Here is a 25,010-nt window from a genome sequence, read left to right as displayed (position 1 = left end):
AAACTCACCAAAAGCCCCTCAGAGTGGAGGTATATATAAAATATATACCGCATGAACACACCAAAGAAACCTATGAGTATATATATATATATATATATGACATGAAACCAGAAAACACGCTTATAAGTGTATTTGTCTTTTTATACATGGTTAGATTTGTACCCCCATGCGTAGTGGCTGTGCGCATTACTGTTGCTCTGTCCGGAGAAGTGAGAACAAGCGCCGGATTCCAGAATGATCCATGTACAGGCGCAGATCCAAATAAAAAATGTTTGCATAGGTGCATGTGGAAGCCGTGCAACAACGCGGGAATATGAGGAGATGTCTCCACACATTTTGACGTGCACTCTGGATCGGGAGTGGTGGCTTTCGTTACATGTTTGTGCATATATATATATATATTGATAGACATATATATATATATATATATATATATATATGAATGTCAGAGTGCTCCTGTGTGTTTCGAGATGGTGTTTTCTGTTCCTTCTTGAACTCTCGTTTGCTTTATCAGCGAGCAGAACGGGAGGCAACGATGAAGGCGATGGAGGACGAGTTAAAGACGCAGCAGAGGCAGACAGCCGAACAGCACGGGGCTCTTGTCGCCCTGTTAGCCGATTTTCAGAGACAGCAGAAAGAGAGCGAAGACCGGAATAGGAAGGAGAGAGAAAGGTGACCGTCTTGTCACACTTGCCAAGATCCCAGGGGTGGAGAGCAAAGCGAATGTGGACTTCAACCCACTTCACCGCTTCTTGATAGTTATCGTGTCTCACTTGTTCTTGCGTCCTACCCTTTTGGGTTCTTCTCCATCTAAATATGTTCCGTTCCGTTTCCTCTTCTCTTCGACGGAGCATACATTCCTTTGAGAAGGAGCTGCAGCAGAGGGAGAAGCACAGTCGAAGAATACGTGCTTTTCGATGCCAGCCTCAAGAATCGTGCGTTCGATTCGCAGATTTGTTTTTCGTTCCTCCCCCCCTTTTCTTAGGCTAGACGCAGACCACGCAGCGTTGCGGCAACTGCAGCTCACACTCAAGGGCGCGGAAGAGCAACAGAGAAGAGCGTTTGAGGAGCTGCGGACAGCCGTCGATGACGAGAAGCGTGACCTCATGAGGAAGACTCAAGCCAAGGAATTTGAGCTGAAAGAAGTGAGGCTTTCACAGACGGATCTCGTTTTTTCGTTCCTGCTTCTCCTTTCTCCGCATGCGTTGTTGCTGTCATCCCTGTCTCGACCTCCGTCTCGCTTTTACAACCTCTCGCTGCGCTTCCTGCCTGCATCGATTGTTCCCCCGGAAGACAGTCGGACTGCTGCTTCCTCTTCGTGTAGGCCTCCCGTCTTCTCTTCGATTCTCTCGAGCACCTGTGGTCGAACGATCTGCACAGGCGGTGGCGTCTCTCGAGTCTGCACGTCTATCAAAGCTCGTCGCCGGTTCGTCGTTCCGTCTTGTCTCCACTCATCGTTTTTATTTCTCCTCGGTCGCACCCGGCCATCCACTGCGACGGGTTGCGCCTCCCCTCATCGAAACGCGCCTGCTTCTGAGCGTGGCACTTTCTGTTCCTTTTCCTCTTCGTTCACTTCTGCACTCAACAAAGGGATGCGGAAAACACAACACACAAACAGACGTGGAAGCCCCAGTCAAGGAGCCCACCTCGGAGACCATAGTCTCCAGAACAGGCTTGTTACCAGATCGCTAGACGCCTAACATTGCACTGTGTGCACAAGCACTCGCTCCGGCTCTCCTACCTCCCTGCGCGTTCCCATTCAGCGCGAACACAGACTTGAAATTGCGCAAAGGCGACTAGAAAGTCAGCAGCGGGCTGTCGATGCTGCAACGCGAGGAGTCGAGGAAACACGCGCTCGAGCAGCAGCGCGTCTCAGGGAAGTTGAAGGAGAAGTATTCACCGAGAGGTGAGGCTTCGACCCTTTCCTCCATCTTCTTCTTAATTGGTCGATTCTCTCCTTCCCTCTCCCCGAAAAGAAGACGTTTGTGAAAACAGGTGACACTGTTCCCTTACCGTCACTTTCGTCCACGCGGTCGTGTTTGATTCCTTCTTTCTCTCCTCCCCAAGCGTTTACCTGCTCGCCAGGATGTGGTGTCTCCAGGGACGAGATTCAGCTTTAAAAGCGGGGGAACAGCAACGCACTCCCGCTTTCGTTTTTCTCGTGTGAGTCTGCAGCGTAGGTTTGTGGGGGTTTTGTGGAGAGTGTTTGTCCACTTTGTTTCGGAGAGGACTCGTCTCTGAGACTGGCGTGTTACGAAGGCATTTTTTTGTAAGCTTTTTTCTGGGGAGAAAACACTACGAGTGGAAATGGTCTTTTGAAGTAGGACTTGAATATCACTAAAAGTCTCAAAACTAGTACTTCTAGATCCATCTTGTTGGTATCGTAGAATACTGAGCAAGGACATGAATGAGTGAACAAGAAGACCTGGAGAAGCTTCGCGCCTTTTCGCTACGCAGGAAGCTCGCTCTCCGCGACTTGGAGGCTGCTGAGCAGGAGCGGCGACAGTTGCAGCAGACGAAACAAGAAATCAGCCTGCTGCAAGAGGACCTGGATCGTCGACGGCAAGTGGTTGAGGAGGAAGGGCAGAAAAACCTGACGCGTCTTGTCCAAGTGCAGAGAAAAGAAGCAGAAATCAAACGCCTGCATGCAGAGGCAGTCGAGGCACGTGCCCAGGCAGAGCTACGCGCGATGCAGGCCGAGCAGGTGAAGAGAGTTCAGAGAGAAATTCCCCAATAAATACTCCTATTTACATGTATATATATTATATATGTGCGTATAAGATCTATTACTTCATGTGACCGAATAAAAGTGTAATAAACAACGCCATACATATTAATAAATATTAATCCTGCATGTTTAGCACTAAAGGGCGTTTCTGTAGAACTGAAAAAGTGAAGACCTTCAGTCTTCGACTCGTTAGTGTCTCTCAAGAAGAAGCAGCAAAGGAAAAAAATTGGATCCGCTCTTGATTTGTGCTGCGTCACTTGAGTACGTGAATTGTCGCCATACTCCTAGATATCGAGCTGAAACGCACATCCAAGCGTGAATGGACACCCCGGTCGTGTGTATCGGGTACTGCATTCGAGAACTTTATGTCTGGAGTTATAGTCAATTCACCACCGCTCGGATGTGAACCGTCACACACGCATGATTGCGTTCTAGCGGGTTTACGGCAGAGTCAATCTTCCTCTCCAATTTAACGTCTGAGGCGTCCCTGAGCACCTGCGGTTCCCTTTGTTCGTTTTTGTGTATTTTGGTTGCGATCAGGAAAGCAGCAAATGCGAAGAGAGGCTTCAACACGTCCAGGCCCTCTCCAAATTCGTGCAGAAAGAGCAGCTGGACCTTCTCCGCCTCGAGAACCGCTTCCTCGACCCGCAAACTTCCTTGGTCTCTCTCTCTTCCTCGTCACTTCCCTCAAGAGCAAGTGGCGTCTCGCGTGCGCTTCGTGCATCTCAGCCTTTGGATTTGACGCATGACTGTCGTCAGACAAACATGTTTTTCCGGGGTCGATCCTACTCGTTTTCTTCTTCGTTTCCTCCCTCTCTTCTTCTTCCGTCTGCTCAGTCCTCCCGTCTCTCGGCTTCGCTGCCTCTCAACTCTGGCGCTGCGTCGCGACCCTGGAGAGAAGAGAGAGAAGCAGCGAGAGAGGGCGCCTTTTGGAGCCTTCCACAAGGCGTCCGCGAGCGGGTGTCTGGGGTGTCTGCACATCCCGTCACGTCTTCTGCTTATCGCCGGTCGCCTTCTGCTGCTTCCTCCAGCGAGTCAACGATTTTGCCTCCGTTTCTTCTCCAGGCATTTCTGCGAACACCTTCGCGTCTGAGCATTCGAACTTCGGCTGTCTCGACAGCGCAGCCGCCAACGAGCCGCGGAAGCTCCTTTCTGGAGGGCGCGACAGACTCATGCCCCTCGGGTCTCCTCTCGTGCGTTTCCTCCGTTTCTCCCTTCTTCGAGAGTCGGGCCAACAGCGCAGGGCATTTTGCGTTGCAGAGAGTCTCCCACAAGGGAAGTGGGGAGTCCGATTTGCACAACTCGAGTGCGACGCGCTTCTGGACACGCAGGCGGTCGCACTGTCAAGGGGAAGAGCGGAAGGCAAACGCTTCTTCTGGATCTTCTCTTGCGCTCAGACGCCCTTCGTCTTCCTTCGCCTCGCGAGGCGGCGGCGCTGACCACAGAGAAGAGAGAAGAGGCTACGAGCAAGCCCTGCTTGCTCGCATCGACCTCGCGACAGCGGGGGAATTCCGGCCGCCTCGAAGGCGTCACAGCTTCCGGGAGAGAGAACAAGGAGTCCGCGAAAGAGAAGAGGACTTGACGCGAGGCGAGCGAGGAGAAGGAGTCAAAGTGGAGATACGAGAAAGACGCACAGACGCCGGAACGGCACAGTCCAACCTGCGACCGGGGTCAGCAGGACGCGTCGATGGGGAGCGAAGACTCAGAGAAAGAAAGGAGGACAGAGAAGAAAGTGGAGAGAGAGGAGAGGCAGATGAGAGAGAAAGCGCGAGGAGCATTAGAAGGACTGTTTTTTCTTCGGATCGAATGGACGAGAAGCCCCCCAGGCGTCAGTAGAAAGACGAAAGCAGGAGGAGCAAAAAGGGATACACGAATTTCCTGATGTCGGATTTCGGTCCACTCTTTTGTCACTCCCTAGCGCGATCGAACGCAGGAGGGGTTAGGGGTACGAGAGAGAAAGCGTCAAACACTTTGGGAAAGAGAAAGTAGCAACGAGGCACAACGTTACGAGAATCTAGAACTTTCTGGCTTCAGAGTTTGCCAACCAAACATGCTTCTCCCTTTCCTCTCTGCTCGAGTTGTTCTTTCATCGTATTTCGCTCTGGAAAGTGTCACCTTCGACAAGGCATACACCTGCGATCTTCGTTTTCAGCCGCTTTCAACATTCGTGTATTCCCTCCGGGGTGCTCTTCGTCTCTGTCCAGCGACTGTTGGTGTACATCTGTTTCTTCTTCACATTTCGTTTTTCGCAACTCCTGTTTAGGTTTCTTCGATTCCCCGAGGTTCGAGAAGCTTGTAGATGCCGCAGAGACGCTGGCGGCACGACGACAGGACCTGAGTGAGAGGATTGAATTCCATCGGAGTTATACAAGAAACTTAGAGTCTCTTTACCAGCAGCAATGGTAAGCGAGGCGAATGAGCCAACTTTCTCACTGGAGAATGAAGGAAGTTGAGACGTCTCTGAGACAGCTTTAGAAATATCTCAGATAGATCCCTCTTTCGTTCTGTATTTCTTTCGGAATCTCTCGTGGTCGCCCTCTTTATCATTTCGTTCTCCTCGGTTCCCCCTTGCTGTCTCTCTCTTGTCTTCCTTTTCCTTGTCTCGTCTTCCTTCCATGGTTCTCCCCATCTCTTCTGTTTATCTGTCTCAATCCCTTGCGTGGTTTTTTGTCTTTTTCGTCTGCAGGTTGCAGACACCAAATGGGGAGAATCATGGATTGGCCACTCCGTCTTCAACTTTGCAGCCCTTTCCACATGCCCCAGGCAAGGAAGCGAAACGGCAGCGAAGCTTAAAAGTTGTTTGACTTCACGATTTTATTCGATTTCTATGCACACACAGAGTTCAGTGACTCATCGCGACACGAAGGTGCCGTCGATTCACGTTTTCTTCTCTATTGTGGCCCTTACGTCCGCTACTCCTCAATCTCGTGGGCAGGCTTCGAGGGCTTCTTTTTGCGGCGAAACCCTTAAAGTTTCTGTCCGCAATAGTCTTCTCATTCTTCTCTTGGAAATTCCTGTGCATCTTCTGCCTCTCATTTAGCTCCCCACATGCAGTGCATAGTCCTCCACATCTGCATATGCACACGTACATATATGACTACATATATATATATATATATATATATATAGATAGATAGATATATGATTATATATGTTTTTCTTGAGTGAAGCCACATACTGAAGAATCCATACTACATATGTATCTACTTGCACATGAGTAACTGAACAAAAGGGTAAGAAATGTTCTGCCGTTTGATTCATGGGCACGCATGAGCCTATCGTTACGACAATGTCTGCGGAGACCTCCATGCTCTAGGTGTCGATCTCGAGCCAGAGAGACACGAGGAAGCTGTACTGGTGTCTGAGACAGTTGTGTGTCCCGGGGAAAGGAACCTGGACTTGGTTTGCATGCATCGAAGGGACCATTTGCAGAAAAATGATGGATTGTATTGTGGCCGCAAAAAGAAGACCCAACAAATCCTTCGAGAGCCGTTTCCCTTATTTGCCAAATTCCATGTTTCAGGACTCGAGACAGACCGACGACTTGAACCGGAGAATAGCGCACCATCCTCCTGTTCCTCCTCCCTGAAAAGTCTTTCCTCTGTTCCTCTCTTATCCTGACTGAGTTAGTAGCTTTGCAGTTCGCCAAACTTGTCTAGAGAGTGTGGTATTCTGTCTTGCCGGCGTACCGGTTCTCTCTTTTTGTCTCTTCTCAGTGGCCGCGTTCTTCGGGGCACTCGTGCGAAGCCGTATGTGTTGCTTTCTGCATAGTCTTGCAAATCCCTTGCTGACACGAAACAACACGACTTTCGGATCGACGCCAGTCGCCCACGTGGCAGGCTCCGAACATGCCGCTCTCCGTTGACTGGGTTTCTTACAGTCACCGCCTCGAAGCGCAGACGATAATGCATTTTCTTGTCGCTTAAATTTGTTTGGTGACACACACGCAAAAGGAGCAAATCTTTAGAGTAACCACATCCTCAGCGCATTGCTGAGCATGCCACGCACGCGGCAATCTCGCTTCGGGTTCACAGTCGTATTCTGAAGTTACATTTTAGAATCATGATACACGTTTTGATAGGGAGGTGCTGGCATTGCTCTATAGAAATGCTATAGTTACAATGCGATAACCTCATTTCCTGTACGTTTAAATCTACTCAAACAAACGATCTGGCCTCAGGGTACGAGGGGTCATAAGTTACAATCTTGTCAGTATATACACACACTCATATATCATAGAGGTTTACCTCTGTAAAGTTCCACGTCTGGAGGTGTGTTTTGCTAAAATATCTAGAAGCATGTGGATACGTGCATTGCTTTATGCGCGAAGGGGAATGCAGTTCTGCAGTAGGCGCACGTCCCTGCTGTCCGCTACAAAGAGTTATTGCTTTCCGTTTTTGCTAACGGGAGATTAATGTCAGCGTACAAAAAACGCTCCTTTTCGATTGACAAGGAAACTGACTACTGAAGAGAGACGGATGAGAGAAAAGACAGAAAAAGCAAGTGGGGAAGACAAGAAGGAGAGGTAAAGTAGAGGGAAATACGCAAGACAAAGACCACATAAGCGAAAAGAAGACACATACAGATCAGATAGGGAGGGAGTGTGACGCGATGGAACACGCGGAAGACACCAAAAATAGAATATGGATTGCTCCGAGAAACGCAGAGGGCGAATCATGGAATAACATGACAATAACACCTGGTTCTGATCACATATTTAGGGGGCTTGCTTCCCCTGGGATGATGCATGTAGCTGTGTCTCGCGATATCCCCTATAAAGGAGTGTGTAGAGTTTTACAGCAGTCGCACCCTTGTTTTTCTACTCGGATTTTCCAGGACTTCATCGTAGTTCATCCCTTTCGTTGTCCATCGTCGTCTCTGTCGCGTTCTCCTTTTCAATTTGAATTATCGACAAGTACAGCAAATTACATCTGCATGCGTCTTCCCTTATCGAGTTGCATTGACTGTTGCGACTCCAGCAGGACCCGTGAGAAGTCTGAGAGAGCAGCGAGCAAAGCGGCACAAATAAAGCACACCAAGACACACTCATGATATTAAACGGGGAAGAATAGGGTTCGGCAGAATGGGGGAAAAATTGAGGGAACCAAAGTGGATAGTGCTACTGCAAAAATGACAATGCACAACGCGTATAAAGTGTCCAGGAATTGCGCAAACGATCTGTCATACAAGCTGTCTCAAATTGTTCTTCCTTTCGCCGAGGCTTGAGAAATAACAACTCCAGCAGCGCTCCCGCCCAAAGCGAATGCGAGCGTCTCTTCTGTCACCACACTATTTCTGCCCCTGCGCTGATTAATTCTCTCCTCCACAATGTTTTATTCCACCCCGTCTTACTTCTTGGCTAACTGAGAATAATCAAAGTTTCTTTGCCCGTCGAGCCCCGCGAGGAGAAGCAGCTCGTCGAACTCCGCTTTCGACAGAGGCTCTGCCCTGTGTGTAACGATTTCTTGCAACTGTTGCACAGAGAGCTTTCCGGTGTTTTTGGGGTCGAACAGCTGAAACGCTTGACGGAGGACCTTCTCGGATACTACCGGATTGTAGTTATCCGCAAACACCTTTGTGAAGACTTGAAAGTTTATTTCATCTGGAACAAAGAGATCCCGAATACAAAAGCCAGATGCGTGCATCCATGCAAAAATTTGCAGGTATCCAAACGTGCTCGCACACGAATACGTTCACCTACGTCGGCAGGTCAAAGAGACCTGAACCACATCGTCTCATCAAACCCCCGGCGTCGTGATAAGATTAGAAAACCACAACGTGGTAGAGATAAACAAGTCGACTACACGTCAACCCATAGTGGCATCATAGGCACACAGGCATACATACGCATTATTTTTTCAAATATAGAGAAGATGTAGGCAGTCGTGCAAGAGAAGGATGCACATACATAAAGTCTGAATTTGCAGGTCAATAATCAGACGCACCAAAGCATGTCTGCGTGAATATCTAAAGCTGGACGTGATTCGGCCTCGGCGGTGATGTGCGGTTGGGGACGAGTGAACCGACAACCGTACGTCTACAGAGGCGACAAGCTACGAATAGCCACGTACAGGGCACGGCGGCGCGCATACACAGAAACAGCAGCGGAGGACGCCAGAAGGAAACACAGACAGCAACAAAAAACGTAAATCGACAAACACAAAGCCGAAAGATGAGAAAACTGACTTGGAGGAGGGGCTACAGGGCCAGACGGCGGCTGTTTCTTCGGGAGTCCGAGCGTTCCTGCAGCTTCCTTCTTCGCCAGTGCCTCCTTTTTTTCAAGAGCAGCTTTAGTTTCTTCATTCTGTTTGCGTTGCTCTTCAAGTGCAACTGCACACAAACGGAACAGACCTTGCGGACAAGTCCGGAAGAACACTGGGGGAAAAGTCAGCGAGGGGTTGTGGAAGACAACGCGCAAAACGGAAGGTAACAGCAACGGTAAAGTAAATCCTAGCACAAAACTCAACGGTAGGTCACATAATTTCGGATGTATTTATGTACGTTTCAGATAGAAAGGTCTTTGTTCTCGTATCGAAGGTCGCCCCCCCTCCGACATCTTCCTGTGTGGGAATCCCGATACGAACACGCGGTCCGCTGTCGGGCAAAGGTAGAATACGGATGCCAAAGATTTCTTCCTTTCTCGTTCGGTTCTTTCTGTGGTTGTCTGCGTATCCTGTCTTCATATCTCCACAAACACCTTGGAAACAGCTTTCGACGCGCACGGTAGTCCGGCGGCAGGTCCTCACTCTTCTTTTGATCAACTTTTACCGCTAACAAGCTCTTCTTTCCTTGAACGTGTCTTTGTTATCTTCTCTAATAAACTTCAGGGCGACATGCATGAAGTTCGAGAAAAATGAGACAACTCTCGTCCTGTGCTCCTTACTTTTCCAAGATCGATCAATTTCGCTGTCAGACACAGTCTGACCTAGAGCGCGTACCAGTGTGGCATACTGCAGGAGAAACCGAGAGCACACAGACGAAGCAGAAATGCTTTCTTAAAACGGTGACTCAAGTAGAGACACAAAAGAGAGCGAAACTGACAAACAAGACAAAACGTGCAACACGGGTTGAGTGTAATGAAGACCAGCACAACTCTGTGCGTACCTGGCTGTGGTCAATGTAGCCGTCACGGTTCTCGTCAAGAAGACGAAAGTCGTCGCTACAAACAACGGAGGAGGAAATCCCTGGAAACGGGTGACGGACGAAAAACAACGAAGAAATCCAGCTAGCTCTCGTGACGTCAGAAAAAGGTAATTTCTGTCATGTTCGTTGTAATTCATGAGAAAAGTCAATATGGCTGGCGAGGCAGCGACCGGCAGACGGAGGGATAGAGCGGAATAGACGAACAACGGCAGAATGATGCACTGCGACACCAATACAGGAAAGAAAGCTTTATACAATCGCCGGAAGACCTTGCGTATTCTGCAGGAGACCGAAGTTGCTCACGGAGAGATAAGACACACAGAAAAAGTAGGGAATGCAAAGGAGAAAAAACATGGGAGGGAGTTCTAGAAACGCCGGGGACGACCACAGGATGTAGTCTAGCCAGACTCGCGCTGTCCTTGAAAATGCACCGTCTGGGAGAGCGAGAAAAGGCAATGCGCAGGACTTTGGTGGGAGAAAAAAAGTCCGAGCCTGAACCTTACTAAATGAGACGGAGATGTTGCTCTTGGAGCTTGATAGGTCGAACGACGTTGCTCATCTTGACACCCAGAACGTCTCAACGAACTTTATCACCTTTCAACTAAAACAAAAGATGCAACAGAATGCAAAGAGAGAGAGAGTAAGGACTGGAGAAACCGGCATGATGTTTGCTCAAGAACTCTTAGCACACATGCGCTTTCGCTAATGGACACGACCCCAGTAACTATAGCAGAGAACGAAGAAGATGCAAAAGAATAAAGCTGCTTGGTTGGGGTTAGGACTTGGAAGCTGTCTGATTCTGAATACAGTGCTTTCGAGTAACAGAGTTCTGTTGTTGACGATAAGTTACGCAGTTGACGCACAATCCTCATGCGTAGGAACGAGTTCGCTGCCGTTGCTTCTGTCGAAAAAACGGTGCTGACTGGTGAAGAAGCGAAGACGCAGGGGAAGGACAAAGACAGACGGTAGTGCAAAAAAGCATTCGTTCGGAGGCAAAGAGGCTGAGTGTTTCGTATGGAGACGATGGAAGCAGCTTCTTGCTTCGTTACACTTCTTCCGGGCAAACCGAAAACAAGCCGTCGATTTGGTCTTTTGGATGCACCCCGATAAGACACTTCGTCACGTGGTGGCAAGTTTAACGGGGAAGAGAATTCGGAAGCACGAAAAAACAGGGCATGATGCGCCTTTTTTAGACCGGAATGGTTACCAGATTTCCGTGAAACCTTCTTACTCTGCGAGGAAGCGACGAGAATCCGAGCACTTGCGGTGGCCGCGCCCGGATTGACGATAAAAAGGTCGAGCAAGACCACAAAGACCCTTAAGGAAAAAAGGTAAACTGCTACCTAAACAAAAATGTACTTCAGTAAAGACATGTTTTCGCACAATTGCCAGTGATGCATCGATCCTTCATCAAGACTCTCAGTCTCGTCTTGACGGACCGCAGCCCATGCAAAGAAACACGCTTTTTCTCCGGTCTCAGCTAGCTACTCTGCCGTCACCGTGCATAGAGGGGGGTGTATGAATGCTATGACAGAATCGGGGCAAGAAGTTTGTTACAGATCATAAACGATCTCAGCAACTTAGAACACGGATTGTGCACCAAACACTCACAGACACATACATGGCTCAACGAAGGACGCGCACGCTTGGTTTACGACCAGACACCGTGGAGCTAGGCCAGTGAAGGAATCAGCAGAATGCCACGATGACTGCAGGCATAGGGATACAGGACATACTGGTGAAACCAGTTGTGTGCCGACATGCATCAGTGATTGCTAGTGGATTTGAAGAGCCTTTTGATACCGCGGCATCTAATTGGTAGAAAACGGAAGCCAAATTCACCCCCATCAAGGACCTAAATGTGTGCTTGCGCGACTAACGTCGCACCAGACTTGTTCCTTAAGGAGCAGACTTGTTCCTTAAGGAGCAGTTTTCTTCCCTGCAGGAAACCGTTACACTTTTCCGAACGGACACAGATGAGACACTCAATCAGACGGCAGCATGGCGCAACGCAATTGCATCTGGGCAGATTAGAGTTCAAGGCAGTAACACAGTCAACCAGGAAAGGCAGTAGTCCCAAAATTGCTGCAACATGGCACCCAGAGCTGCTTTCTGGCTGCTGGCCAATGACGTCGAAGGATTACATCGTCTTCCCGCACAGAAGTGACACTATCCGATCTGCCCGTCTGTTGTCAAGTCTCACGTGGCGCACTGCCACTGCAGTGGTAGACTTTGGCTTATCAGACACTCGTTAATTCAGACATTTCCACTATTGTTACGCAGTGTCGACTTACCAGTGAAGCATCAACTGTCTATGTGCTCCGTCAGGAAGCACCGGTATAACCTCCAGCATGAATCCCTGTCCCTGCACCTTTCATTTCAGAGCTACAGACACGGTGGCGGTCCATACTGCACTTCGACACTGCAATGATTTCTAGCAGATGAAAAGCCCTTCTTCGGCTCGAAGCCGCAGCACTGGAGTAGGGTGGGAGAGCGTTGTGGAACCAACTGCATTCCAACCCTCTGTATTTACGATGAGTATTTTCTGTCGAGCACGGCAGACGTGTTTGGTGTGGTACAGCGGAGAAAGGGAGACCAGTCTAGATATCTATCCATAGCGGCTTTTGGCGTACTCGGGAAATTTGTGGTCCGATCTTGTCTTCTTAAGCGGACATGCATTAAGTACGTACTTGTGTGCTGCCCAGCACAACGCATGGCATGTAAAGGGCGTCTTCTGACATGCGCGTGAGTTGACATCGCGTGTGAGACTGCGGTGACGTTGAAGTCGTCTACCAACTGCTACGTCCCCTTAGCGGTCTCTCAGCGAGGCTTTCGACGTTCGGGTTTTTTCAGCCTTTTTTTTCAGTTTTGGTGCCGATTTTCCGTCCCGATCCGGCCAGAAGCTTCTTAAGTTGCATGCTTACGGACGTGTTGGCTTCAACTGTACGCCCCCAAACCGAGTTCTCAGCTGGAACGTCAAAGGCCTGACCCCCTGTTGCTTGGCGGTTAAACAGATGCAAACAAAGCACGTGGGTTCCTCTCAATCTCTGTGACAGAATCACACTGGCACATCGCGTAAACACTATCAAAAACAGGCGTGATACAACTGGATTCTGATGGATGCAATTTCTATTCATCGCGAGATAACTAACTGCGCTGCAGAGAGGGAAACAGTGAGAAATGGGAGTCAAAACGCTAGAGCAAGCGGGGAGAGATATGAGCGGGGACCGGGTCGGAACTTCGCTGGTTCGGGTAGCTAGATGCGTTTGTGTGGCCAAAACGCGGAAACTGTTTCGTCTTTTCGCACTTTGCTGGCTTTACATACAGTGTCTTTTGTGTGTCTGTCTGCGTGCGTCTGTAGCACTCTACCGCGGCCTTGCGCGTTCTTAGCGATTTGGTAATTCTGTGGTTTTCCTCAGTTGACGGCTAGATGAAGCTGTGACGGGACACAGCCGGTTCATCTTTCGCGCTGTTTGCGTCAGCTCCCAAAAGCTAGCAGCTTTTTTGCCAGAAGCTGTAGACGAAGTTAATGGGGTTTTCGACTTGGCTGTTCTGCGGGTGAAAGATTTGCGCACCGCTGCTGAACACACAGGCTCGATTTTAAGCAAAAGCGGCGTGTTGTCTGGAGAGGTGAGGAGCAATTTTTCCTGTATGAAGAAAAGCCTTTGTCTCGGCCGCCGTTTAATGGTGTATCTTCTCTGTATTAGGTCTCTTGTGAGTCTGTCACATGCTACGGATATATCCTCGTCCACGTTGACAAGTCTTTCCCCCGGCGCATCTGATACCCACTGTAACAGCGACAAGAGGTATCCTGTGAGACCAATCCGGAATGTCATTTTTCTTAAGTTCCCCTTGCCTCCTTGACACTGGTAACCGCAGAGGGAAATCATATGGCCGTGGAGGAATTACTGCGGGTTCCGTTCTCGCCTCTCATACGATTACGTTGGTGGAGAGCGCAAGGGCGTCTGACGTGCCAACTTTGCATCGTGGCTGTCATACGATGGCGGTCACCATGTGCCATGTGTGTACGCACAAAAACCAGGTAGCAGCAGCATTCTCCGATTTGTAATGCACTTTTTCCGGCTTGTGCTTTTTCCATATATATACATATATATATATATATATATGCATTTACAACTGTACGGCGTATACCACTTCCACCCTGTTTCGACAAAAATTGGTGACGAGCGCACTTCTCTTTCTTGGTACCGTCTTGAGTGCAGGCTGGACATGACACCAAATGACTGCCCAACCATGTACTGGGCTGGAAATACAGAGATCCATGGTGTTCACTGTCTCTGTAGCACACGTCGCACGAAGAAGTAGATCTCTGCGTTTACTGTGTGTGGTTTCCGTTGGTGTGTTGGCTGCCTTGTTTCTGTCAGAAATTCTAAACCCTGTCCTCAACATGTCGGAACTTAGTACGCCTTCGGATCTACTCCGCTATGTCCCCACGAGCGTCCAAGACCTCTTCAGGAATGTTGTGTACTGGGGGTCGAACGACGAAGCTACTCAGAGGTGGAGGTAAACGAACAAAACAAATGTGTGTTCTTTGCCTGTGTCTGTAGGGCACAAACTCGGGCGCTTTTTTCGAATAGGAACAGTGACCGTGTTGTAGTACGTACAAGTGGGTCGTAGGGTGATGTATGCGAAAACAAGAGACGGATATCAGCCGTTAGGGGAAGAACGACTCGTTTTCTTTTCAAATGTATACCCTTCCCAATTGTGTTTATTCATTTATCGTTTCTCACATGTTTTCACCCTCATCATTTCTGTACTTTACATGCGTTTCTAGTGTGTTTGACATCTCTTTTTAATTCGTGGTCTTCTGGCTATTCGATCTCCTGTGGTTTTCTTATCCTGTGGTTCTGTCTCTCTACCCTCTCTCCTTTCTTTTTCTTCTGTTGTTTTTCGAGTTTTTACAAGCGTCTGTTTCCCGGTTCCCTCCTTTCTTTTCCAGGTTGCGAGTTCTCAGTATCGGCGCAGTAGCCGTGGCGGGCGCCGCCTCTTGGGTGTATCTTATCTACCCCTTTGTGCAGCACGTGAAAGTGTGGAGCTTGCCCCAGCCGGAGACGTCCACGTGGCTCAACGGCGACAAAAAAGAGCTCGAAAAGTGGGTCTTTCTCTTCGGTCGAAGCAAGAGCTAACGTCACAATCCTTGAACTTAGAACCTCGCGATCAGTGTACGGAACTGGCTTCCGTCGCATCTGTTCTGCTTAACCGAGTCCCTACCAGGAGGAGAAAGACAAACAAATCTGTACACGTCTCCTTGAATTTGTGGGCCGGTGACAGTGTCCGCGATTATGCAAAGAACCTTCCGCATAGATATGCGTGGTTTCTCAGTGAGCCTCTTCAAAAACCAACCCACATCGATCTGTGAAAGATAAAAATGTATATTATGTACGTTGTTTGGAGAACTCTCTGCAGAGTGTCTGTGTCCATCGATGTTTTTACGTAGGCATGTCCGGAAAGGAGACAAACGACATTACTTCTCTCGTCTGCGCCAGACAGTGGGGCCTAACTGTTTTATTCGCCTGCCTCTTCAATTCTCTCTTGCGTCGTTGACGAAGAATCCCTTTGGCCTTCTCTTCGTCACCAGTGACTGGAATGTGATTAATGAACTACTGAGGCGGAGCGGAAGCTTGGTCAGTCCAAAGCACATGCATCGCGCTTGGTCGGATGTACTGTTATAGACAACTGCCCCTTTGTCGATTCTGACACAGCCACATACCTACGACTCACGAACACTGAAGTGATCGAGACCTCGAAAAACAACGGTTCCTTGGTCATATCTCTTAATACATACATAGCTGATTTCTACTGTGTATAGATCCATGTATATATGATAAGTATCAATAAATATATGTATATATGACTTCGCATGAGGAAGTCGGGAGAAACACTGCCTCGTCCATGTGTACTTTGATACAGAGGTTTGTGAAGGGCTATCCCCTTTATCCGCTTTATCCACCTTCCTTTTTGTACGTGTATATAGATACACCTACATGTATATTTAGATGTAGAGACGCAGAAACGTTGGTTTGAGTTGCGACGTGCAGGTGAGGAACCCTGAGTGGGTGCAGGCGTTTGACGTGATAAGCGACAGCGTAATCGCCATCGAAGACGAACAAAGGGCCCGCCTCCACAGAAGAATTCTCTCGACCTTCACCACCCACCAGGCGACGAATGGAACGATGAAGCCTCTTATGGATCTCCTCGAGGTCCTTCGAAAAGTAAGGATGAAGGCCAGTTGCACACATGTCTGCTGACACGCGGATGTCTTGATTGGTTCTTCTCAGCGCGTGGAACAATACCGGCATTCGAATGAACATGTATATTCGTGTGAGAGTATGCGTCTTTATACATCTGTATATTTATAATCGGTGAGAAAGAATAGGTGTGTCCAGGTATCGGTCTCGGTGTGTAGTGTAGTGTCCGCTCTCAGAGAAACATAAAAGGAACGTTGGTGTTGAGGATGAGAGAGAGAGGCACACGTCAATGTTTTGTTGTTGATTGTGAGGAGTGCATGCGTGTCTCCTAAAACGGATATCAGTGATCCTCCCTGTGTCCGTTTGCTTCGACTGCATCTTGCATGCTGCTGAACACGTATTCTGTTCTTGATCGACTCGGCTGTTGTTTTTGGCGTTCGCGTTCACGACGTCCTCACTTCTGTTTTAAGCCCCGTGCTCATCTTTCTGACTTCCTGGCTCCTGTTCACTGTTTTGTAGGAGCTCGTCGTTCTTAATGACGTTCGAGCTGTCGATGCGCTGCAGCTCACGCGGCTGACGATGGTTGACTTGTGGCTGGATTTGCTTACTGGCCGTCAGGGGCTGCACGCAGTTGCTTCATCGGGTCATCTTGCTCTGACTGTACGTCCAAGAGAACACCGAGAGCACATAAGGGATGAGGAAAAGCGGAAGCACGGAGATGTTGGGATGCAGGAAAGACACGGAGGAAGAGAGAGGACGATGCGACGATTCGATGGGTGGGAGATTTTCCTTTTGTTGCAGCGTCTCCTTCCACGTGCAAAGCGAAGGGGCAAACACCAGACACTGTTTTCCAGTTAACCCTCTTGAAGAGTTTTCCACTTCTATGCTTTCAGCAGTTACTTTTGTGAACCTTCGCTCCCCAGTAAAATACGCGTGATATAATAACTGAAATTCCACCAAACCCAGGTGTCCTGCTAGTTTGGTGTAGTCGTTACTCACTTGCGTCAGTTTGAGAACAGGAGTTTTGCTTTTAATTCGAGGATATTGGTTCTATCTGGCTGTTTGCGGCTGTGGTGGTAGAGCAGAAGACACGGAAACAAATGGTTGTTCTAAAGCCGCATCTGTTCTCGCTTCTCTACTAGTAATCCAGGATGTTCTACAAGGGTTTTGCAATGACGTCTGTGAAGACCCTCACGACACGTTTTAGTGGGTGGCTTTTTCTTCAGCCCAAGAGAGACGAGACAGGTGTCTTGCCCTACAGCACTGTGGACGCGATGATGACTACGAGCAGATTTCACAAAGAGAACTACGAACTTCTCTTCCTCCCGACAGACTCTTCTGGCGCGGCCTGTACAGCCTCACACAGAGCCCTTGTCCGCCAATACAAATCTGTGGTCAACGCGTAAGTCCCGGTTGTTTTGGGTTCTTCAGTCTTTCTCCATTGTTTCCTCTCTTGTTCTCGGCTGTTCTTGCTCTTGCTCGTTTGCGGCGTCTTCCTTGTCATAGATATCAAGGTTTTCCCGTTAGTAAGATAATTTTGCCATTATTCCTCGCCACACTCCGAGCCAAAACCAAGGATCGTGCGGACGCCTCTCTTCCCGTAGTTTGCGCTTTCAAGGGTCAAGGTTGTTGCTCTCCATGAGAAGGCGACACTTGTTTCTTTGTTTCTCCAGCACCCCCGTCATTCTGACGCAGATGCTGGACGAGACGAATCAATATGCACTCTTGCCCAGAATCCTCGTAAGAAACTCGCCTACATTCCGGTGTCTCACCTTACAGAGTCTCTAAGTATGCTTACGTCAATTTGAATATGTATACATATGTGTACATAATATATATTGATATCGATGTATATACATACATATTATTTATGTATATATGAGTATATATACATTATGTGTATGTACAGGCCTACATTTCAGTGTCTGCGCATGTAGAAAGATGGTTTTTCTGTCAGTCAAGGTGCGTGACTGAGCGTCTGTTTCATCCACCTTGCATGCCGCTGGAAGGTTTGTTTTTGTCCTCGGTGTATAGCTCCACATGAGCTGGTATTTTGGCACTTCCACGATATCCTGAAACGCATATCTGCCTAGACATTTCTTTTCTACTCGCGCTTTCAATTGTATGAACGGGGAAGGACAGGGACCAGGCGTCCGTCTTTCGTCGCTGCCTCTCGACCCAAAGGCCGGGGTTTCTGTGCATGCGGTCTGGTATATGTGTGGATTAATTATTCTTTTGGTTACCTCTGAGGGCGTGGGGGAAGGTGGACGACGAGACACAGGAACAACGACAATCATCAAGTTGCTTCCGTTCCCTTTTTCTCACTGCTGCATGCGTTGCGTAGGCAGCTGAAGACTCTGTGACACGCCGTGGTCTAATGGCGGACGAAATCCGCGATACCGCGTCTCTGCTTTTGCTTGCGGCGGAGAACACTGCACTGCCCATCGTCTGGGCGTTGTACGAGCTCGCGAAAGACCCGCTGGTGAGAGTCGGGAACTATTTCTTGCCGGCATCCACTCTCTCCCCTTGTGTCTCGTTTTCTCTTTTTCATAAGTCGCTTTTTCTCTGGCTTTCAGCGTGAATTTTCTTTCTCTCGTCTGCATTGTCTTCTGCATTCGTCCGTGGTTTCTTTTTGTCGAAAGAAAACCGATCGTTGGTTAGCGGTTGCGTTGTCAACATCTCAATGAGAGAATCAACAACGACGAAACGTGCTTGATTCACATAACACAGAGGACTAAGCTGCACTATGTTTGAACTTTATACAAAGTGCGTTTCAGCGTCAACATACTACAGACCGCGGAAGCAAAGGTAATCTAAACTCGGTTCGAAACCAAAAGATCTTTTATGCGCATGCATGGAAGCCAGAAGAACCTGATGTAGTGGGTTGCTGTTTGTCTATTTCGCTGCGTATAGCTTCAAGAACGCATTTACACTGCCACGCGGATGGAAGACTTGACACTGGTCGACAGCACAGATCACCTGGTTAGCCATCTCGGAGAAGTTGTGAATGTCTTCCTCGAGAGTCTACGGTTTTACGCTCTCCCAATTCTCTCGCGAAGTGCATCCAAGGCCATTCATCTGGTAGGCCAAGAAACTTTAACCGAATTGTCCTCTGCATAACTCACATCGAACAAAGACGTTAGTATCATGGCGACAATTCTGAACTACAGACAACTACGTTCGTTGTGACCGCTGCACTCCACTACTGCGCTGGTTGGTTAAGACAGCGATAGATGCGATAGTCCAAAGCATGCATGCACTCCCCGTGCATCTGTATATGCATGCATCTGCACATGCAGCGGCATTCGAAAATGTATGCGTATAATGGATGCGATTCGGTCTACGATAAAGAAATGTTAAAAATTATTCTTTCATATATATATATATATATATATTCAAGCGCTATAGAGACCTCATGGACACCAGTTCGTGCTTGTTTCGGCAGTTTTCTGAACGTTGGTGACATAAAATGAGTACATGGCAGGACTGTGCAAGTTCCTCCCTGTTGGGTTCGATGTCTAGGCCCATGTGTCGCGCTGGTGTTCCCGGAGCACCTTCCTATTTAAACACATGCAGGAACGGATGTTTGTACAGATATTAAAGTAGATGAATACATATATATATATATATATATATATATATTTGCACAGTTGTGAGCATTTGCGCAGCAACTGGACGGATATTGAGCATTTGTTTTCTTTCCTGTTGTCTTCATATGTGTTTTCTCGGCAGATGTGTAGAAGAGTACAGAGTAGTGAATGCATATCAGTGTTGTGCATGAGTGTGTCACAGGTGTTTCAGAATGTTCCCGTACTTTTTTCAGAAATCAGTGGATTTCTCAATCCCCGCCGGCACGGTTATTTTGGTGGACAATTACTCGCTGACGCGTGATGAGGTTCTCTGGGGACAAGACGCCAACGTCTTCAATCCAGATCGATTTGTGGGCAGAATATGGCAACAGGCCCCTTGGCTGCCTTTCGGATTTGGCACACGCAAGTGTCTCGGAGAACGACTAGCCGTAGCCCATGCAGTTATTTTTCTCGCCTTCATTGTTCGTCACTTCGCTCTTGACCTAGACGTGAATTCGATGCCCCCGGAGTAAGCGACCTGGCAAACCTCTGAGGTGAAACGGAAAAGCGTCTGCTGTCCTTGACAGATGACGCGCTCAAGACAATTCTTTTCCGCAACCAAACACTGTAGAGTTACTTCTTTCGTTAGAAGGATACCTGTCGCCTATTTGTTTTATGGACACTCAGGTTGACGTGGAACCATCGGGGATCACATCGTTTTTTTTCGTTCTGGGCATCGTAATTTGCGCTATTTCTGTCAGAGCATTCACACCAGGTTGAGGAGGCACACCTTCGTCTATCCCTCCAACAGAAATATATATATATATATATATATATATATCCATATATAGTTATATATGAATTTATGAAGAGGATGGTATCCCGAAGTAGAGATATTCATTTTTCTTGTTTTCTTAACAATGATGTTTTTTGAGTGTATGTGTCGGACGCCGTGTGCCACGTGTATTTGTTATTTCTTCATCAGGCCAATGGAACGTCAGTTCCTCACTCCCGACAAGCCTGTCATGCTTCGTTTCAAACCTCGGGCGTAGGGAAAGAAAGGAATCTAGAAGACATCGAAATGACATAGCGCAAGTGAATCGCCGTTCTGTGACACGGCCGGGATTCTCAAACCTTAGAAAAGGCTGGTGCTGGAGTCATTATGATGGCAGAAGATTCAGAGGAAAGAACCACAGGCAGCAGGCCGTGGGTGTTCGCAGAACGATTGGAAAAGCGTTTGCCTTTTTGTGGAGTTTTTCTAACCATTGTTTCGTCATAAGTTTTCGTTTACTATGGGCCTCTTGGACTCCGTGGCTTGTGACACTTTGCGTTTGCTTTACAAATGCCCAGTACGTGGACAGTTTACTGGCTAGACAAAAGGTCTGTGCCGTACCAGAAGTGGATGACAGATGCACTTTTCATGTTGAGCATCTTTGTCAGGTCTAGATTCTGTTCCTCGTTCCCTGTTGTCACTTTTGATCCTCTGTCTTATCCTGTTTTGCTAAAGAAAAAATTCACGCATCTAATTGCGTGTTTAACTTCATTCTCGGTTGGACAGAAAACTGATACTTTTGGATAGATATATCGATGAGCACGTGAGAGGGAAGAGCTCGAGGAGGTGTGCATTCTGTAGGGAATCACGGATCTAATTTTTATTTCGTCTTTTGCGTGTTGAGTTTTTGTTTGTTTTTCTGTTTTTTCGGGCGGTAATATCAAGAAAGGCAGGTCGATTGGCGTATTCTGTTTATGAGCCACAAGGGGGTGTTGCTCACCTGCGGCAAACTGCCTGCTGCGCCACGCGCGAACAAGGCTTTGCACGTGTCGCTTTCATGAAGAAGCAATTTGATGGCTTCTACATGAAACGGTAGCTATCGCATGCAACTGAAAGCCATTGTGGTGATCCAGAGTACAACTCTTTCCGTTGTATTCGATTATGGTGCCCTCGGAGCGTACTCGTGAAAGTCCCGCAGCCGGTCTATGGCTTTTCTCTCCCAGCCTTTTTTCTTCTGAGCGACTGCAGTCATAAGGGTCTGGTGTGCTGTACTGCTTCATGCACAACGACAGACGTGCCATCCGTGTTCGGAGTGCAAAGTGAATGCGACATTCCAGCGGTTCATTCCACTGCTTTCGCTCCAGTGTACTCGGAAATTGACGGTGAATGCTGAGCTTCGTAGACGTGGCAGAGAAGCCGGCATTTCAGATCTCGTGTGGCGCTGTGGAGAGCGACAGATTGAAAACAAGACTGCAGTCCGATTGATGGAGAAAGGAAAAAACGCCCTTCCGTATTGCGCGCACACACACACAACAAATACAGACAGACGGAAAAACAGACGAACCTGTAATTTAAAATTGGTACGGTCAAGCGAGGACGCAGTCACACCACAACTGTCGACATGTAGCGAAAGCAGTCGTGCTGTAGCCCAATATATATATATATATATATGCATCCATTACGGTGGGGGTACCAACGTCATCTCAGTGCAAAGGCAGAAATGTTTTTCTTTCACACCGTGCCAATCTCCTCATACAGTAACAGGTCAGTGCTTGCATGCCACTGTTTCTGGGTTAGCGGCCCCTGACAAGGCACCTACACCTCTCGATTCTGCGGAAGTTTCGAATTTGACAACAATTTGTGTAGAAGCATGTGACGTGTTCCCGCCAGTTCTTTGGTTCTTTCAATCATCCGTAGCAATCAGCAGAAGTCCACGTTCACCTGTCTGGACGTTCAGCTTCGCCAATTCCGTACGACCAGTGTAACATTTTGAACGGTGCGGAAACGGAGTAATTGCTCAAAATTCTTGTGGGAATGCTTTGTCGATGCCAAGAAGACAGACTAGGCAATTGGAAATCTCTGAATCGTTTACAGAGACAAAAGTGCTGTCCAGATTTGCCTACTTCTGCCTGTCATTCGGAGGAAAGTGCTTTTCAAAGAACATCATTACATGTTCCCACATTGATCGAAATCGAGTCACTTTTCTTGGTGTCATTGCCTTATCCTCTAGTACGTCTGTGCCACGAGCATAATTCCTAGCTTTCTTTCTCATTTCTCGATACAGCTGCAGATCTATCTCGTACTGTTGGAAGTCATACCTCTGCGGCGGAGTCGTCTTCACATCGTCCTTTTCTAGAAGCGCTCCAGGTCTAATAGGCAGCTCACTCAATCTTGTATCTTCCGCTTGCGCGCTTTTGTCTCTTTCCTCATCTCCAGTGCGCTCCTTCACCCTCCCGCTCCTCCGGTGCCTTTTGTCAACACCTTCATCGGTATCTCGCTGCAGTCTGTCGTCTGAGTCCTCTTTCATACGACGGGCGCCGGATTTGCGAACTCTTTTATGTGTTCTTCCATATCCATCGCCTGTGTCTCTTTGCATTCTAACTTCACCGCCCGTTTCTGGATGCATATCCAATTCGGAAGCCACCACATCTTCCCGTAACTCGGGCGGTTGTCCTTCTTCATCGTATGCAACACTGGCCTCCGCACGAACACTTTGGTCGGATGTTACATCAGTATCACTCTTCTGAACACTTTCTAAATGTTCTTCTGGTGTATGTTCAGGCACAGACATATGTACAGGGGCTTCATTTTCGGTCTCCTCTTTCCCTTTTGTCTCATGTGACAGCGCCGCACCCTGCTCTGTGTCCGGTGTCACCGTTGCCAAGAGATGGGCATATAACGAAATCATAGAAGACAACGGACCGGTAGGTTGTGTTTTATGATGGCTAAAACGAGACAACACCGCTATAATAAGACCCCCGACGAGAGTCGAGGGGACAATCCGCCCAAAGATGACCATCGGCAATTGTCTACCAGGAGCTGAGAAAACTTGTAGACACGAATTGGCTCACCAAGCTGAACAATAAGGACATGGTAATATCGACGTATTTCGTAAAGCGTCTCCCGAGCTCCAGAATGTTCGGGTTACCGAGGTAGAGGAGATGCAGCGACCAGAATTTTGTTGCCACTATGTTCGGATATTTAGGTACTGGACTTGGAAAAACACATGGAACCGTATTCATTACAGTAATTTTCGACATGACTTGTCTCCTCTCCAGTGCAAACAAAGAGACAGTGAACAGCTCACCAGAAAGAAACAAGGTATGTTGACGCGCTTGCTGTGTTGCAAGGGTCGTAAGAGGGAACATCGGGGTGTACCAAGATTCACAGCGGCATATGGGATCGGCACGGGTCAGTGCGGATAACACAACACTGGCGTGTCCCGTGCTGAAAGGCAGGAACGGATCCTTGTTTCGAACTTGCTTCGCCACTGCTCTGGAAACGACGAAACTGTTCAAGAAAAACAGTGACCCTGAGGGGCAGAAAAAACGGTTTCCATTACAACACAAACCAAGTGCGACTCACAGGGTTCTCGCAGTGACCCCTTCCACTGGCGGGCAGCGTAGAACAGGGTTCCTCGTGTGAAACGAGGCATAACCCAACAGGATTATGGGAGAAAATGCGATTTCGGGCTTGTTGGCATGATCCTCTTTCCCCCTTTACCCTTTAGTGTGGAGGGCCTTCATCCTTCCCAATTGTAAGCCCAAAATGGTTACCGAGGAGGTTTACTCTGGTACCGGTCGCTAAAAAAGACACACCACAACGCCCGCTACCAACGCGTGTGCAGGGTCTTGAGACCCCTCAGAGACGCGCAAGTCGATCGGTACCTTAAAAGCGAAATATTAAACAAGGACTGCACAAACCTGGAAGAAGGGATCACGTCCTTTGAGACATTCCATTACGTACCGGGCTTACGATACCAATTCAATCAAACTCTAAAACTGCGGTGCTAGCTAGAGTTCATGTGATCTGAGGAAACCTCCACAGTCAGGTTGTTTACTTTACGCTGGGAGCTCGTCGCCTCCTCAAAATGTCATGAACCTTTTCTGGAAAGCCGTAATGAAACCCTCGACACACCAGATTCACCCTATTCACGTTAGCTTCATCATGATTACGGTTGCCTGTCGCTGACTGCCAGCGCTGTCCGCAGTGTGAGTCTGAAAAGAAAGCGATTGCGTCATAGCAACGAAAAAACATGCCGCCGAAAAAAGAGTCCAGACATACGACAGTTATTCCATTGACAAAACGTTTCGTAGTAAGGCGTACACAAGGGAGTCCGTCATGGAAGTGCCTTCTGGTTGCCTCTTGTCGTCTATGTCTTGTTGACTAGCATTTGGGTGAAATGCTTGCTCAACAAGCTACTATAGCCGCCTGTGTATCAGATGATTGGACAAACATTTTAGCCATGCGCTATCTATACCTCCCGACGATACCTGTAGGCGTAGAAGAACCGTGGCGGAGTTCCAAGAATATACTGCCTTGAAACGTCCGCTGTATGTGGAAGAGGAACTACTAATCCACATGTTTGT

General features: G+C 48.2%; 3 protein-coding genes across 3 annotated transcripts; 2 read left to right on the top strand and 1 right to left on the bottom strand.

Annotated features, from left to right (window-relative positions):
• Positions 1–146: 146 nt before the first annotated feature.
• On the top strand, positions 147–6,583 carry TGME49_315798 (hypothetical protein; the record flags this gene model as incomplete). The annotated part of the gene is made up of 7 exons (XM_018782885.1): positions 147–209; positions 515–672; positions 986–1,145; positions 1,764–1,906; positions 2,458–2,704; positions 3,269–4,398; positions 4,992–6,583. 7 exons carry the CDS (start codon positions 147–149, stop codon positions 5,068–5,070), a joined length of 1,980 nt encoding a protein of 659 aa, XP_018635309.1. The 3' UTR covers positions 5,071–6,583.
• An 89-nt stretch (positions 6,584–6,672) lies between these two features.
• On the bottom strand, positions 6,673–12,367 carry TGME49_315780 (myosin regulatory light chain, putative). The gene is made up of 7 exons (XM_002364715.2): positions 11,103–12,367; positions 10,375–10,472; positions 9,833–9,887; positions 9,612–9,678; positions 8,915–9,058; positions 8,081–8,330; positions 6,673–7,724 (listed from the first exon to the last, which is right to left on the bottom strand). The coding sequence occupies exons 2-7, from the start codon at positions 10,428–10,430 to the stop codon at positions 7,676–7,678; spliced, it is 621 nt and encodes a 206-aa protein (XP_002364756.1). The 5' UTR covers positions 10,431–10,472; positions 11,103–12,367; the 3' UTR covers positions 6,673–7,675.
• Positions 12,368–13,191: 824 nt separating this feature from the next.
• On the top strand, positions 13,192–21,657 carry TGME49_315770 (cytochrome p450 superfamily protein). Its single transcript, XM_018782884.1, has 12 exons — positions 13,192–13,501; positions 14,257–14,395; positions 14,832–14,984; positions 15,330–15,516; positions 15,931–16,104; positions 16,600–16,740; positions 17,307–17,482; positions 17,754–17,820; positions 18,425–18,562; positions 18,994–19,161; positions 19,904–20,178; positions 20,635–21,657. Exons 2-12 carry the CDS (start codon positions 14,280–14,282, stop codon positions 20,699–20,701), a joined length of 1,662 nt encoding a protein of 553 aa, XP_018635310.1. The 5' UTR covers positions 13,192–13,501; positions 14,257–14,279; the 3' UTR covers positions 20,702–21,657.
• Positions 21,658–25,010: the final 3,353 nt, after the last annotated feature.

The sequence above is a fragment of the Toxoplasma gondii genome, chromosome XI, assembly GCF_000006565.2.
Source record: "Toxoplasma gondii ME49 chromosome XI, whole genome shotgun sequence".
Taxonomy (NCBI): domain Eukaryota; phylum Apicomplexa; class Conoidasida; order Eucoccidiorida; family Sarcocystidae; genus Toxoplasma; species Toxoplasma gondii.
This window is presented reverse-complemented; position numbering and strand designations above follow the sequence as displayed.